We start from the raw sequence: 14,369 nt of genomic DNA, 5'->3' as shown, positions 1-14,369 counted from the left end.
CACAATACCTTTTTTCTGTTTATTTCACATTCCTCCGTGGCACACCACTACCTGAATGTATCACCCACTCAGAGTGGAAATTGCTTAGTGCTCCTGCAACTTGCATACGCTTCAAGTTGTGCAAAACATTTGTCCGTGATGCAGAGGGAGGATCTGATTTGTCTCCTGCACCTTCCCCAAAAATGCAAGACCACACATTAAAAGGCAGCAGCCAAACTGCACCTCGGAGGTTTGTTGTAGCAATGGACTGTATCACGATGCCCTTGCTGGTACTTCTGTCCATAACGTATTATGCTGAAGAGCAGCTCAGGGCAATAGCTGGGCACAATTATTCTACTGATTTACTCCATCATGACCCCACTTCTGAAGTCATTTCATTCATGGATTTTGCTTCTTCAGCAGAAGCTCCCACTGACACGCAGAGGGCAAAAGGAAACAGCTGGCACTGCTGATGAGCAAAGCCATTCACTGGGGGGCCTCTAAGGGCAAGAGATGCATGTAAACTTTCATCAGCAGAATTATACACTAGCTGTAGGCATCCTTCATATAATATCTGAAGCAAAGCACTACCTTACCTTCTGCTTAAGTGACGAGGTCCCATAATTGGGATGATTCTCAAGAACAGTTGCTAGATGAAGATTTATTTACATAACTGTACATAAAAAGCTGATTTTTTTCACCAGTGTTTCTAATTCAGATTTTACAGTTGTGTTGGAGAAGATACTGAGGTCAAAGCACCCATACTAAAACAGTTTGAAGTAAAACTTCCAGAACTGTCTACGTCCAGCATCCTAACTGGGGTTCTAACACTAGATGCCACCACTGGTCCCTCTCTCAGCACATCACTATTAGGCATCAGCAGCAATCAGACCACACATCACACAACAATAGTCATACTGTCAACAACATATAGGAGTCATTACTGCTCCAAATGGAGAAAACTGGCATACCATTTAACAGCTGCTATACAGTAATGCATTATCTTCCATAATCAGCCTCTCATTAACTTTTTATTAATTTCAGGATGGTGCTCTGAAGCCTTAGAAATCAAACTCCATGGAGAGTCTTCATACTACACTATCTTACTCGATAACTCCTTACCCCTAAAGATCCATCAGTTCAGTCAGAATTGAGAGAATATCGCCTCAGTCCAGCTGATGGGCAAGCCACAAATTCAGTAATTTGGGTAATTCCCCACACAGCATTTGGCAGAGATATAAACTGAAGCCCATTATCCATCCTCCCACTCAGAGAATCTCCTTCGGATTGAAGGAAGCTCCTCTGCACATTAGCTTTGCTTCCCTCTTGCTCCATTTTCTAATTAACTTCTCTGGATATCTAGAATGAATTTTGATAAATCATTACTGTCAGGCATTCAGAGAAACATATCAAACTTTATCAGAGATAAGAAAGTAAAAGAGCTGTAAGAACTGCTCACGAAGAACCCGTTTACTGCTGGATGCATTTAATCCTACTGGCAGAAACAGGAATAGGTTTATAACATCTCTGTAATAGACAATATACCTTGTTCTCAGGTTCCCCTGCTGAGGCAGTCCATCGTAGATAGATAATACATCAAAATCTTCCTCTAACGCAAAGGACTGGAAAACAAGCTGTATCCTGTTCTTCTCCTCAGCAGTGATTGTCCACGTGCAGTTTGCATAATTTGGATATCCATATGGAAAGCCTGGACTCTGTATCGTCCCATTCGGGCCATGCAAAATGTGACTGCAGTTCTGGGCTGATGAAAGAGAAGACAAAAGTACAAGTCAAATGGTGCAGAATACAAAACCAACATCATCTCCATCAAAACAGGTCATGTCGGGTTCTTCCCACTGAATTTGTTCTTCCCCAGGAATTCTTGGTCGTGATGAATACACCAACATAGCACCTACAGGTGCACCTGTTTGTCCCCCCCGCGTGAGCTCAGACCCCAAACACAATCTCCTGTATTTAAAGCTGTGCTCAATCCTTACATCCCCCACCTTGTCAAGGTTGCCATGACTCAGGTGCAGACCTAGCACTCGGATTTGCTGAACCTCATGAGTTCACCTGGACCCACTGCTCAGCCCATCAGATCTCTCTGATGGCATCCCATCCCTCGGGAGCACTGACTGCACCACACAGCTTGGAGTCATCAGCAACCTGCTGAGGGTGCAGGCTGAACACACAGCAAACATCTGCTGGGCCACATTCCTATAGCACTGCCCTGACTCCACAGCTGAGGCAGAAGCCCATCCCACATCCATCAGCTAAATACTTCAAGCCTCCCTCCATCAATTTCTCCTTCCTCGAAGCACTACCTGTGAGCACTCCATCCCAAAGATAAAGATCAACTGCCATGATGCACAATTTCCGGATATATGAGGTTTTTTCTCTCTCTCAAGGGAAACTAGTACATAAATATGTGCTGGAGACAGCCTGAATGACAAATTCTCCTTAGCGCTTTCCTCTCTTCACTGCTACTTTACCAGAATGTCTGTTGAGGCATAAAGACAAATTCACTCATACAAATTTGGATATCTCTTTGCAGCTGTAATACAATAATCCCCCCACTCACCCACACCAAAATGAAACTGCAGACAGTTTGCAAGGCAACTGCTGTGAAATCAAAAGCAAAGTTTCACCTTTATCCTATCCTGCTGGTCAGCACTGCTTACATGTGGGCTGGCTTTTCTCATGGATCCTGCCTTGCTTTCCCTGCTTATGCATCACCTGAGTTGAAATGAATCAGACTAGAAATTGCCTCTTTGATTTCTCATTGCTTTTTTCAAGGCAGCAATGGCATTTACACTTCTGAGTGCCAACCAGCTACAGGTAAAGAACTGCAGAGTAAGGCTCATTAAAGCCAATTACAATTAAATTGACCTACTTTGGTGCAAAAAATGCTTAGTGAAACTTGTCTCTGCAGGATGGAGCTCACACCTTCATGAATCTAAAATGGTTAATCATATTTACTACCCAGGGACTCTTTTTGTATCATGTTTATTACATCAGCCAGAGTTACGACAGCCCAATAATCCACGGGGGACTGAAGCTGAGCTAGGTACATAACTCATTAACAAGGCCAGACTCCAGTACTTTGCATTGCTGCAGCACCTGGCATCTGCCTCTCTGAGTGCAGTTTGTCAGTATAAATGAATACAGGAGTGAATCCTTCCTCCCTCCTTCACCTTCGCTCCATTTCCTTGCAGGATGTGTAAGCCAGGTGCCAGCACAGGACTGGGAATGGCACAGAGGGGTAAAAATCAGCTGGGTTTGGTTTAGTGACTCAGAATGCCAGAAGTCCATCACTTCCAGTCCTCTAGAATTCAATCACAGCCTCTTCCCTTCACCAGACTGGCACACAGTAGGCAATGCGGCAGCTGAATCTCTATGTAGTGCACATGTTTTATCTTAATTGTAAGTAAGTATCATCAGAACAATTTAAGGAAAGTGGGAAATTAAAGAGGTTGTCTCTCTCCTTTTCCTGATGATATTAAAGTCATCAGCACTGCATGAGAAAGTAAATTCAAGGTCAGAGATGCTGCGTTTCAAATGTTTCCAAGGTCATAGGAAAGACAACAACATTTAAGATCAATATAAATTTATGCCATCCTTGGGTAATTAGTGATTAAAGCAAAGAATAAGGCCTCAAACCTAGCTGAATCAAAACAAATACATAAGAGAAAATTAGGACACAGCTCTATGACATATCCAATCAATCTACTGAAATAATTGCACGTTCATGATTCTGACCAAGATGCGCTATGCACATGGCAAACAAAGCTGCTCATTGCAAAGAAAAATTAGTTTTCCAAAAGCTGACAGTCTGAAAAGCAATATATACTTCATCAACTGTGATAGTAGGGAGCTTCGTTTATATTGGACGCTGATGGAAAAGTCAGCAGGCACGGGAAAGAGATCCAGGAGGCCCAAGAGAATTTATGCATGGTCTGTAATTTGTTTTCAGGTATGAATTAGCTCAGCTCAGGCTTGACTGACAAAACCTTATCTGAAGTACATGACAAGGAAACACACCATTTCTCCTCTGAATACTTGCAGAAACAATTCTCTTTATCCCTTCGGCCCAGAAGCACGAACAAACAGAGAGGCTTAAAAGGACAATGCCACTGAGTGCTATGCAGTTCAGATGAATTCACCTTTGGCAGAGAACATTCCCTCACTGCCCCCCACTCCCTGCAGGCTGACGCACACCAGAACAATCCCACATCCCCCTCTCCCTCTGCCACTCTTCATCCAAAAGCTGCAACAAGAATGAGAAAGGTGAACGCTGGCAGCGAACGGCTCAGCTCCAGCATCAGTGTAAATATTTGGGTAGATCTCCCCCTGCTAATGCTCTTGCTCACAGACTCCCACCTTCTGAAGGTAAAACACCAACATGAAACTCATCGGCGGAGATGCGTCTGCGGGCAGCTGTCCTATTTTGTGATGGAGATGGGCAGTCTGAGAACAGAGCTAATTCCAACCCGTGCTCTGCCAACGCAGCCTGCCATCTTCAATTCTGGGAAGTGGTTTATTATGAGGGTGTATCTTTTTAATGACTGCATCAGTGTAATTTTATTGCGGTAGCACTCGGTTTGCAGGCAAGGACAAAAGGCTTGGCACTGCTCAGTGGACAGAGCCTTTCAACCAAAGAGATCTCAATCTGTGGAAGAGGAAAACATCACAACCCAAAAAGATGCATCAGTGGCAGGATTGGGGTTCTGCAGAAAAGCATCTCTTCCCAGCAGCACAACCACCACCTCCTCAGCACAGAGCTTAAGGCAGCTGCACCCCGCTCACCTTGCAGCACTCAGTTTCACTTCTAGACCATATACACAAGAAATACACATAGATCAGCTTCACTTCTAGTCCACACACACCAGGAAAAGGATGAAACATTTACCTTGCGTGACGTCCACAGAGGAACCATATTTCTGGCAGAAATAGGGGCTGCCTGCAGCGTTTCGTAACACACAGTTGATCTATATGCCACAGAACTTAACATGACTGGGCACAAATATCAGCCAAAGACAGCTCTGACTGCCTCCTGCTTGTTGAGCTGGGAAAGCTGCAAACCCCTCTGCATGAACCAATCAGCCTCGTGCCAAGGGAAGGGCAGAATGCCCTGGAAATCAAAAACTGGAATAATGGTAGTAATATAAGATGCTGTCTGATGGTACAAATGTACCCATTCCCTGTACAAAAGACAAAAATCCAAGGCTGGTTAACATCTCCCACCTGCTTCCAGTTCCTTAAGCTTACCAGGCTGGATCTGGTAGAAATCAAAGCAGCAATTTAATTGCTCAGATTCACACGATATTAATCTCTAGGATGCAATTCTTAGGAGAGAAGAAAAGAGAATTTACTTCTGAAGTATTTCCTAAAATGGAACTCCATGCCCTTTGTTTCTCAGCAGAAAAAAAAAAACTAATTTAGCTAACATTGATGTATGGTCACTGCACAATTCAAGGAACAAATATCAAACCATATATACTGAGTTGTTCTCAGAAGTAGTGGCTGTTGGTGATACATGGTTGCCTTCTCCTTAATGCAGCAGTGCTTTGTATTGTCAGTTTCTGTAGTTATTATTACTTAGGAACAAGTGTTTCTGGTCTGTGTTGTTCTAGCCTACTCAAGGAAACAGATTAATATAAAATACACCTTCCACTGTAAAACTGAAATCCATACCCTGCAGGCAAGCACATTCCCTTCCAGGCTGAAAATGCCAGGGCCAGATTCTGCTCATGCATCAATAACTTCCCAAATTTTTCTGTGTACTGCTCAGAATCATTCACCTTCACCACATGAAGATCTTCAAACCAATTTTTTCTTTTCTTTTTTTTAATATATTTTTAAGCATTGCTTGATCTGCCATCTAAGTTAAGAAAAAGGCTCCTTTTCCTAAGGTTTACTGTTTTGAATGATTTATCTAAAGTGGCTGTGCCTTCTTACATAGCAGACTTCTGGATCTTTACAGACTATCAGAAATCAGAACTAGTTTACCCATAGGCTGCCTTTCATTCTCTTGTTCACACAATTCAAGTGAACGCAGAGGGAAAGTACCTTCATACTTCATAAATTAAGCCTTGTTTCCCTAAGCATTCACCTTTTCATAGTTTTAACTTAACCTGCAGTCTTATATCAAAGCCCACAGGGTAATAAATAATGCAGAAACATTCCATTAACTATAACTTTTAATCAAAAGCCACTGGATTCAAGAACATCATCAAGGGGATGATTAACATCTCTGATAGCCAGTGCCTTTTTACTGAGAGCACACGAAATGAAGAACACAAGGGCAAAGAGCACACATTTTATCTGAATCTAGCTCACACCCCTACTGCCAAGTCCCAGAAGGATTACAGCATGGGCCTCCAACCCAAAGCAGGACACGAGCTCCATACTACAGCAGATTTGCACAGTACTGTGGGGATATCAGAAACCCAACACACCGTTCCCAAACCCAGCTAAGTCACCCCTCCAGTTCCAAGGCATTACTTCTTCCCATCCAACAGTCTCTCAGTCCCATCACCATCTGTGTCCCACTTAGTGCTGGCTGAACAGCTTTCCCAACACGTCTTGGAAGTGACACACACATCCTAGATGCAGAAAATCCTACACAAAAGAATGGCAGTTCTTCCATTTCCCAAAATAACAACCTACATAATATCATAATATAATAATTCATTATTACACAATAAGGGCACCTTCACTGAAAATGCTGAGGACAACACATCCAAAATACTGGAAAGCACCGTCATAGGTGAACACAACTTGCTGAAAGCTTCCTTGTTCAATGATATTTCTGAAGCCCTGGCCAGGTTCTAGACTCCCCAAGCCCTTCTACAACTGCCTGAAGCCAAGAATTGGCCAAAATGCTGCAGTTTGGGCAGAGACTGAGCGGATCACTGCCCCATCCATATAGATGGGATGCTGGTTGTCATCCCTGCTTGTACATTCCCCTCCTCAGCACCAAGCTGACCTTCTCCCTTAGAAGGAAGGGAAAAAAAAAAGACATAATAAAGCTGAAGAGACTTATTTTTATATTTCACGATTGAACCTCAAAAGGGCATACAATTCCAGTAGCAAGATCAAAGGAGTTCTGATATTCTGTCCTGAAAAAATAAAGACAACATCCCACTTCAGGTAACATCAAAAGGCATTGCAGGGCAAAACTTAAATCACAAGAACATGACAGTGCACATATGTCTGTCTTACAGCTGCACAGCAGCCCCTGACATGTTGAGAGGCCAGAGACTTCAACTGCTGGGATGTAATGCCTTGTTGGGTTAAGACAAATTGCTGCAGTGAGTACATGGGTCATGGCAGCAGCTGCCAGATCGTCCCCCGAGGCTGAAGCTCCCTGCTTCTAACAGGAGGACAGGGCAGCATGGCAGCTGACCTGACACAGGCTGTCCCCTGCCCTGGAACAGCAGGGACTTCAGGCTTCAAGACCTTTATCAGATTTGTATTTTAAAAGCAGACTGCTATCAAAGGGGAACCTAAAAATCACACTACCCGGGGCGTAGCTGGTAAGGACTTGAGCTGTACTGTGAACATCACAGCACACCTCCCAGTTGGGTTATCAGAGACATTACTGTGCCACGCTGCCTTCCCCAGGTGCGTGCTCTATCTTTCTCAGCTCCTTTAGAAGCACTTACCCCAGCAGATTTATATACCACTTTATTATCTGAAATGCTTACAATCTAAACAGAACCAAAGCAAGCTAGAGAACAGGACAGGCCTTTAGCAGAAGATTTGCACCTGCGTTTCAGAGATGGCACAACCAGCAAAACTACATCATCTTGTGTTAAGGGGCTGCTCTACAGATGAATCACTGCATAAGTAGATAGACAAAATGATGTCAATATACTCTGTTAAACACAGCAGGAATACATCTACTTTTAATAATCATCTAAGAAAATCCCTGCTATTAATGTTAAATAATCTAAGCAGTATCAAAGGAAATGGAGATGTCTCTGTTTATTAAAGATACATAAATGATTTTTTTTTTTTCCCCTTAGTATTTTGTACCAGCAATCTTAAAAAACACTGTTCTCTTTGAGCCAGCTGAAGTTCACTAGCTGGAGGCAGATGGGACACACATCCCTCCATACACATCTGATCCAACAGTGAGCAGACAGCAAAGATGCACCGTCAGACACCATTCCCAGTGTGAGTAAAACAGAACTTAGTTTGGCCAATGCTGACGAGGAACCTGACTTACTGCGTTACCAATTGCACACCTCAGCACCTTTTAGTCAAATTTCAGCTTTCACCATCTTCCCTGGAAACACGGTGACAAAGAGCATCACAGTGACTGCTTCATCTGGAAACGCGTGTAGAACAAAGCAGAGAAATGGGTCTGCCTGGAGCACAACAGGAGAGATTGTTTCCACGCTCTACTGACCCCCAGAGATGGCGTCCAGCCAGGCAGTTTGTTGATGCATGGAGTGTACACAGAAAAAAAGAAAACCCTGAACCTTTTAACAACGAACAAAGAGTAGGAATCCCACCAGCAAGGGCAATGCACTACAGCTCAGCCAGGGAGCGGGGCTTGGCTTCAGCACAGCTGCTGTTGAGGATGTGCCATGCTGCTATCTCTGCGTATTGGTGTGAAACCAGAGCAAGGGATTCTGTGTAAGATTCCTCATGTAAATGGGGAGAGAGTGGGAGGAAATGTTTATTGTACGAAGACTTACATCGCACATCCAAACGCAGCGGTACGGCTCCGAGCAGCACTTGTGGTTGGTGCTAAACACAGCCAGGACCATCTGACAGCCCCAGCTCCAGGCTGTGCTCTCTCCAAAGGGACCACGCTCCCCTCCAGTCCTTCGTGATCTCCTGATGAAACTGAGGAACTCACACAGACCATCCATTATGCGACATCACCGCTCAGCTCGGAGCGCTATCAGTTATCCCAAATTCAGCCCCAGCGGCTTCCTCTCAAGGGATGCAATTTTCTCCCTTCAAAACTTTCCCTTTCAAGATCATCTCTTAATCAATTCTGACTGCTCCCTGAGCACCACCACTCCTCTACATTGCCATTGTCAGCATAATAATCACACCAAGCACTTGTACAGTTATTTCCATCTTCAAAGCCCTCCACAACCATTAACCAATTAATGCATATTCTCCTCACGCTGCCTCCAGTGTGAGTAACAGCCTCACCAGGTTCTCCCACCACTTCCCTTCGTGGCTTTTTGGTTGCCCAGATATCCTTCACAAATACCACAGCCAGTCTCACATTGCTCAGCTTTGTGTCATTCTCCTGCAGGTTGGTGTTCTACACCTGACAGCTCATCTCAGCTCATCATCGACGTGGAAATCCACAACAAGGAAACCAACCTGTCAAAAGCATCTGCACAAAGCCCAGACTCCATTCACAGGCAGAATTTTTACTCTCTCAATTTATAAAGTGCTAATTAAGATCTTATGACCCGCAGTACCTGTGGTGTTATTTGTCTTATTAGATACGAAGCATCCACCTGGGAAGTGAAACGTTCCCTTCAACGCCACCAAGAAGAGAACTTGTCCCAGGAGAAAGCTTTGGCCCAGCTATGAGTTCCCCCAATATCAGCAATTTCATTGTTATACTAATGGAGAATTAACAGTCCAAAGGGAAAAACACAGTGGGTATAGAGGCTTATTTAGAAGCAAGCCTGCCCCAGGCTCACATGGAGTTGCAAGCTTTTTTTTTTTTTTTTTTTTTTTTGCCTTCCCACCATGATTCTACTTCTGGCTTAAATCTTCAAATGTCAACAGAGCAACCTGGTTATGTTTTCATCTGTTTGTAATTCCCCGGAAAGCCAGGAGCTGCACCAATCTGCAACTGCTTGTGGTCATTGCAGGGCAGCCACCGGTCCTTTCCAGCACCAGGAGCTCAGACAGAAAGGAGACAGAAGTTCTGTAGGAGAAAATGACACAGAACAGACTTCAAATACTCAGCTAAAGCCATAACCAGCAAGTTAGCTGTCAGTAGTGACCAAGATCTTACGCCTTTGGATAAAAAAAATAAAATAAAAAGCTCTCATTCTGAATAAGCACATCCTCCACTTCATTCTTCTACTGCACTCAATAAAGAAATGTGCTCTACATTTACAAGTGCATTGAGATCTTCCAACAAAACACACTGCCAGGCGTTTGCATTGTAACAGCTTGCTCTTCTATTATTGTATTTGAATTACAAAAAGAAGCAAACAGAAGGCAATTTCTCTCGGGAATTTTTGTTGGGATATAAATCCATTTTTGTATTTGATTCTGTTAGCAGCACTTTCACATTCACATCCTTTAAGTATAACTGCGCTTTATATTTACTACCAAATGCCTGCTTCTCACCTTGGGCAATCAATGAAAGTCACCACAAGTCCACACTGCACAGACTTTACAATTCACTTTGCCAAATGAGCCAAAAACAAACAGAACACCCAAACCAGAAGTGGTGACACAGACTAATGAAGAAAAAGCTAAAAAAAAAAAAGCTACCAAAGGTTTCTAATGAATCAGACGCAGAAGAAAAAGCAACCATTTGAAACATTTCAACCATACCCAGAGTTTCATTCCTTTCACACAAACAACAGTTTTCAGTGTCCATACACAATACCAGTAACCAATCTACTCTCTGAAACTAAGATACCAGGCTGCTTTATCTCTTGTTCTGATCCAATTTAGAAAGTTTCTCACCAACCTGACACCCGATGTGCAACTCCCAAAGCACCTCCATACAGTTGCTGTGTTCTGTGGCCTCCATCCATGCTAAGTACCAAAGTCTCAGAACTTATTTCCAGTATATTGTACTATTTTATTTTTCTTTCAGCTTGTCCATTCATTTAAAAACTCATTTTCACTCTCGGACTTTCTATTTAATCTTAGTTTTCAATCCCAAAAGCAGATCAATACCTTTCCTCTTCAATCTACATAGCTCTCAATCAAAGAGTTAACAAGGGGTGAATTGCATCGACTTGTAGGTTCAAATTGGGTATTTTTTTTTTGTAAGAAGCCTCATTTGCTAAATGCAGTCATGGAAAGGAAAAAACCTGCCCACAACAGCCCTCAGCATCACGTTCCTAGACAAAAAAAAAAAAAAAAAATTAAGGTTATAATTTGTTCTCTAGTTTAAGTCTGTCACAGCACTTAGTAGGAACAAACATAGACCCTCCCATAAAACATCATTTTCTGGAGCACTTGAAATTCAATGACTTAACTTGCTGTTGCTAAGCCGACTTCCATCAGTTAGAATTGATTCAGCTATTTACGAAGAGATGATGACAGCATGAGCTTGCAGGACCGTTTCTGATGCCCTCATTCTTGCCAAAGGCACAGCAAAACACCACTTTCCAGCACTGAAAGATCAGCATGGAGCTACCACAGCTGCCTTCACCACGAAGGCCCAAGAATTTCATTAAAAAAAAAAAAAAAGCCACACAAACCAGGATGGTTTCACTGTGCTTTAGCTCCAGGCTTTAAGCAAAACAATGTCTGCAGCGTGGGGACCGTTTCACACATTGTTCCCTCAACAAATGTGTACCTGCCAGTTTTTTTAGATGTGTTTTCATTAAAACACCCTGCCAAAACACTGAAACCCCAACACAATTGTTTTACCATCATCTTTTATAAAGATGAGAGTCATCATAGCTTATAGAAGCAGAGCTGGAGCCCTCGGGGAAAGGCAGAACCCTGCAGAGGCTTCAGCCTCTTCTCAGCCCATCCCAGGACTGGTTCCTATGGAGGCTGTGTTAAACTCAGCTTTAGGAGAAATCCCAGTGCAATCAGGGAGAAGTTCCCTACCCTTCAAACCCTCCTTATTTCAGCAGGTGGACGCTTCTTTTCATCATTAACACAGAGGTTTTCCAAGTGGTGCTTAAGTTTAATGGAAACAACCCAGGATTGTGGCTGACAGATGTGCAGGGTCCACAACCAGCATCTAACCTTTCCATAATGGAGACAAAAATACAATCAAGGGATATAAACAATATGCTGCATGATGCAGGTAGCATCTTGTAAAATGACACTGGCTTTGGGAAAGCTCATTATCCATCCGAGGAAATAGATTTCTTTTTTGGAAGGATATATGTTTTTCTTGATATCATTATTCGGTGTATCAAATGGGAAAGGAATACTGAATTGTGCCTTTGTTGTAGAAGAAACGAGCTGCCATTTTCTGTACCTCCAGTTTGGCAATGGCTGCTCACCGAGCATCACATCTATCTGACAAAGGACCAGATCCTCCCTGGCCCTGTAGCAACGAGAGAGGGAAAGAATCCTGCTGAAGATAATGGAGTGACAAACATGAAGGAGGAATGGCTGAGGAACAGAACAAGACCCAGAACATCCTTACATTTTCAAACTGCAAGACTGGCTCTTTTGCAAGATGCTTAAAACGCCAACTAGAATTGCTCATTTCAGCTCAAAGAACAGAGAAAAAGAATTCCCTTTACAAGCCATTAGATCTCAAGCTTGGGAACACACCAGTAACAAAAGCAGAGTGAGGGCAGAAACTGGAACAATATCCAAGAGATTACACAACCAAGTTCTTTGACAAACTTTCTATTAAAGAAAAAAAAAGAAAAAAATATCCATCAAATGGCTTCCAGTGCTTTAACTAAATGTTCAACTACTAACAAGAGGCGCCCTGACCAGGAAACAACTTCTCTATTTCCAAAGTCCTTGAAACTTCCATCTCCATCACACATCAGGTAACACTGTTTTATCCATTCTGTGCAAGAAGCTGAAGCTCATACAGACTGAACTTTGGAGCCAGTGAGTTTGCAGAGGGTTCAAACCTCAACACCCAGCCCCCCTCCCCTGTCAACACTCTGCTTTTGTCAGAGACCAGTCTCTCATTCCTTGATGCTTTTGGCAAATTCTTAGTCTGCTGCAGGTCTCCTACCCTCCATTCCAACTCTTGTAAATGCTGTGCTGCAGTCTTTCACAAAAAAATGCACAAATGTGGATATAGACATACAAAAAAACCCATGCAAGTAATACATCACAACCTACAGAAAGAGCCAAGCAACCCGTGCTGGAACAGAAACTGCATTACATTCCTGACTTTTTGCCATGAGTACTTTATTTCTTGAAGTTCAGCAGCAAACAGACAACTTTCACCTTAGCATCATTCCCAATTAATCCCAAATTGTACGTGAAATGATTGAATTCACTCCGTGCAATCAAGGGAGAGAACCAAGAGCACAAAACCTGGGAGGCTAATCAACAGAGCGCAATTTGTATCTGCTGAAAGCCTATCACAAACATACCTGGATCTCTCTGCAGAATAAATCTGTAAATCATTTCAGGATTTTGCAGATTCTGCTCACCCCCACCCTCCAGAGATGGAAGTGAAACAGAAGGACAAAGGCTCACACCCTCAAGGACTTCCAGGAGCCATGGAAAACAGCAGGAATTGGGCTGCGATGACTTCTCCAAGTAGAGAAAGAACACAAATAACAGGAGAGCACTGAACCATAAAATCCCCAGTGGTGGGCAGCTCTCTAGCTATGATTAATTCATCTTTCCTGTCTCCTTATTTCAGTGCTCTTGCACCTCCTACAGCACCTGGCTCTGGATGCTTGTGGGGCCATGATTACCAAGCTAAGGGGACCGGGGCACAGAGATGTCCTCCTTGGTCCACATCTCAGCCGACAGCCTGAGAAGCAGCTGAACTCCTATGTTAAAAGCAACCTGTGTGGCACAGAGGCAAGTGGATTGAACCTAAATGAAGCCATTTCATTAGGACAGAACACACTTAGCATTCCAGAGTGCTAACACAAGCCGGAGGCCAAAGGAACCAATCTTCTCTTTCTTTCATTTTTAAACGTCCTGGATAAAGACACCTTTATTGATATTCATTGTTGTTTTATCTGCCTTGAAATGGGAACTGTAGACATTTTGATAAATGGATTGAGAAATTGTTCTGTTTCAGTGTAACTACAGTAAAACGCCTTCACATTCATGGTGCAGATGCAGCTGAGACCTCATCCTCAGAGAGAAGACATCTCAAAAACATCTCCTATCTCAGCAGCAACAGGATGGCACTTATGTGCTGCAGTAAAAGGAGGAGAAGACCTCAAGTTGGTGCTCAGCTCTGCTAGGAACGTGCTGGCCGACCTTGGGCAAGGCTTTCTGTGTGGGTCCCACTTCACACCCCCTGTGCACTTACAGGGAAATGGACTGAGCTTTTCTGCCCAGTGCCTTCACTTAAAGGGTTAACAGCAAAGCAGGAGCAGCAATGGTTCACATGGAGAGTGGAAGGGAAGGAAAAACCTGCCAATAGGAATATAATACACTGTTTATTTCCTTCTTATTACAGATGGAATCTTGCATGTTGAAGTCATCCAAATTACTAAGAGGCACAAATGCCAGAGAACACTGAAGTACACCAGGCC

At 43.3% G+C, this 14,369-nt stretch overlaps 1 protein-coding gene across 4 annotated transcripts in view; it reads right to left on the bottom strand.

Annotated features, from left to right (window-relative positions):
- The window catches only part of CSMD2 (CUB and Sushi multiple domains 2), a 232,676-nt gene that overhangs the window by 212,481 nt on the left and 5,826 nt on the right, over positions 1-14,369 (bottom strand). For all 4 annotated transcript variants that reach the window (XR_014879599.1, XM_085208652.1, XM_085208653.1 and 1 more), the window contains one exon: positions 1,525-1,741. Coding sequence is in view for 3 of the 4 variants with exons in the window: in XM_085208652.1 (XP_085064778.1) it covers positions 1,525-1,741 (217 nt within the window). In the remaining variant the exon portion in view is untranslated. The remainder of the gene's footprint in view (positions 1-1,524; positions 1,742-14,369) is intronic.

The sequence above is a fragment of the Meleagris gallopavo genome, chromosome 25 (genome assembly GCF_905368555.1).
Source record: "Meleagris gallopavo chromosome 25, MGAL_WU_HG_1.1, whole genome shotgun sequence".
In the NCBI taxonomy this organism is placed as follows: domain Eukaryota; kingdom Metazoa; phylum Chordata; class Aves; order Galliformes; family Phasianidae; genus Meleagris; species Meleagris gallopavo.
The sequence above is the reverse complement of the archived record's forward strand: the minus strand, read 5'-3'. Positions and strand labels throughout refer to the sequence as shown.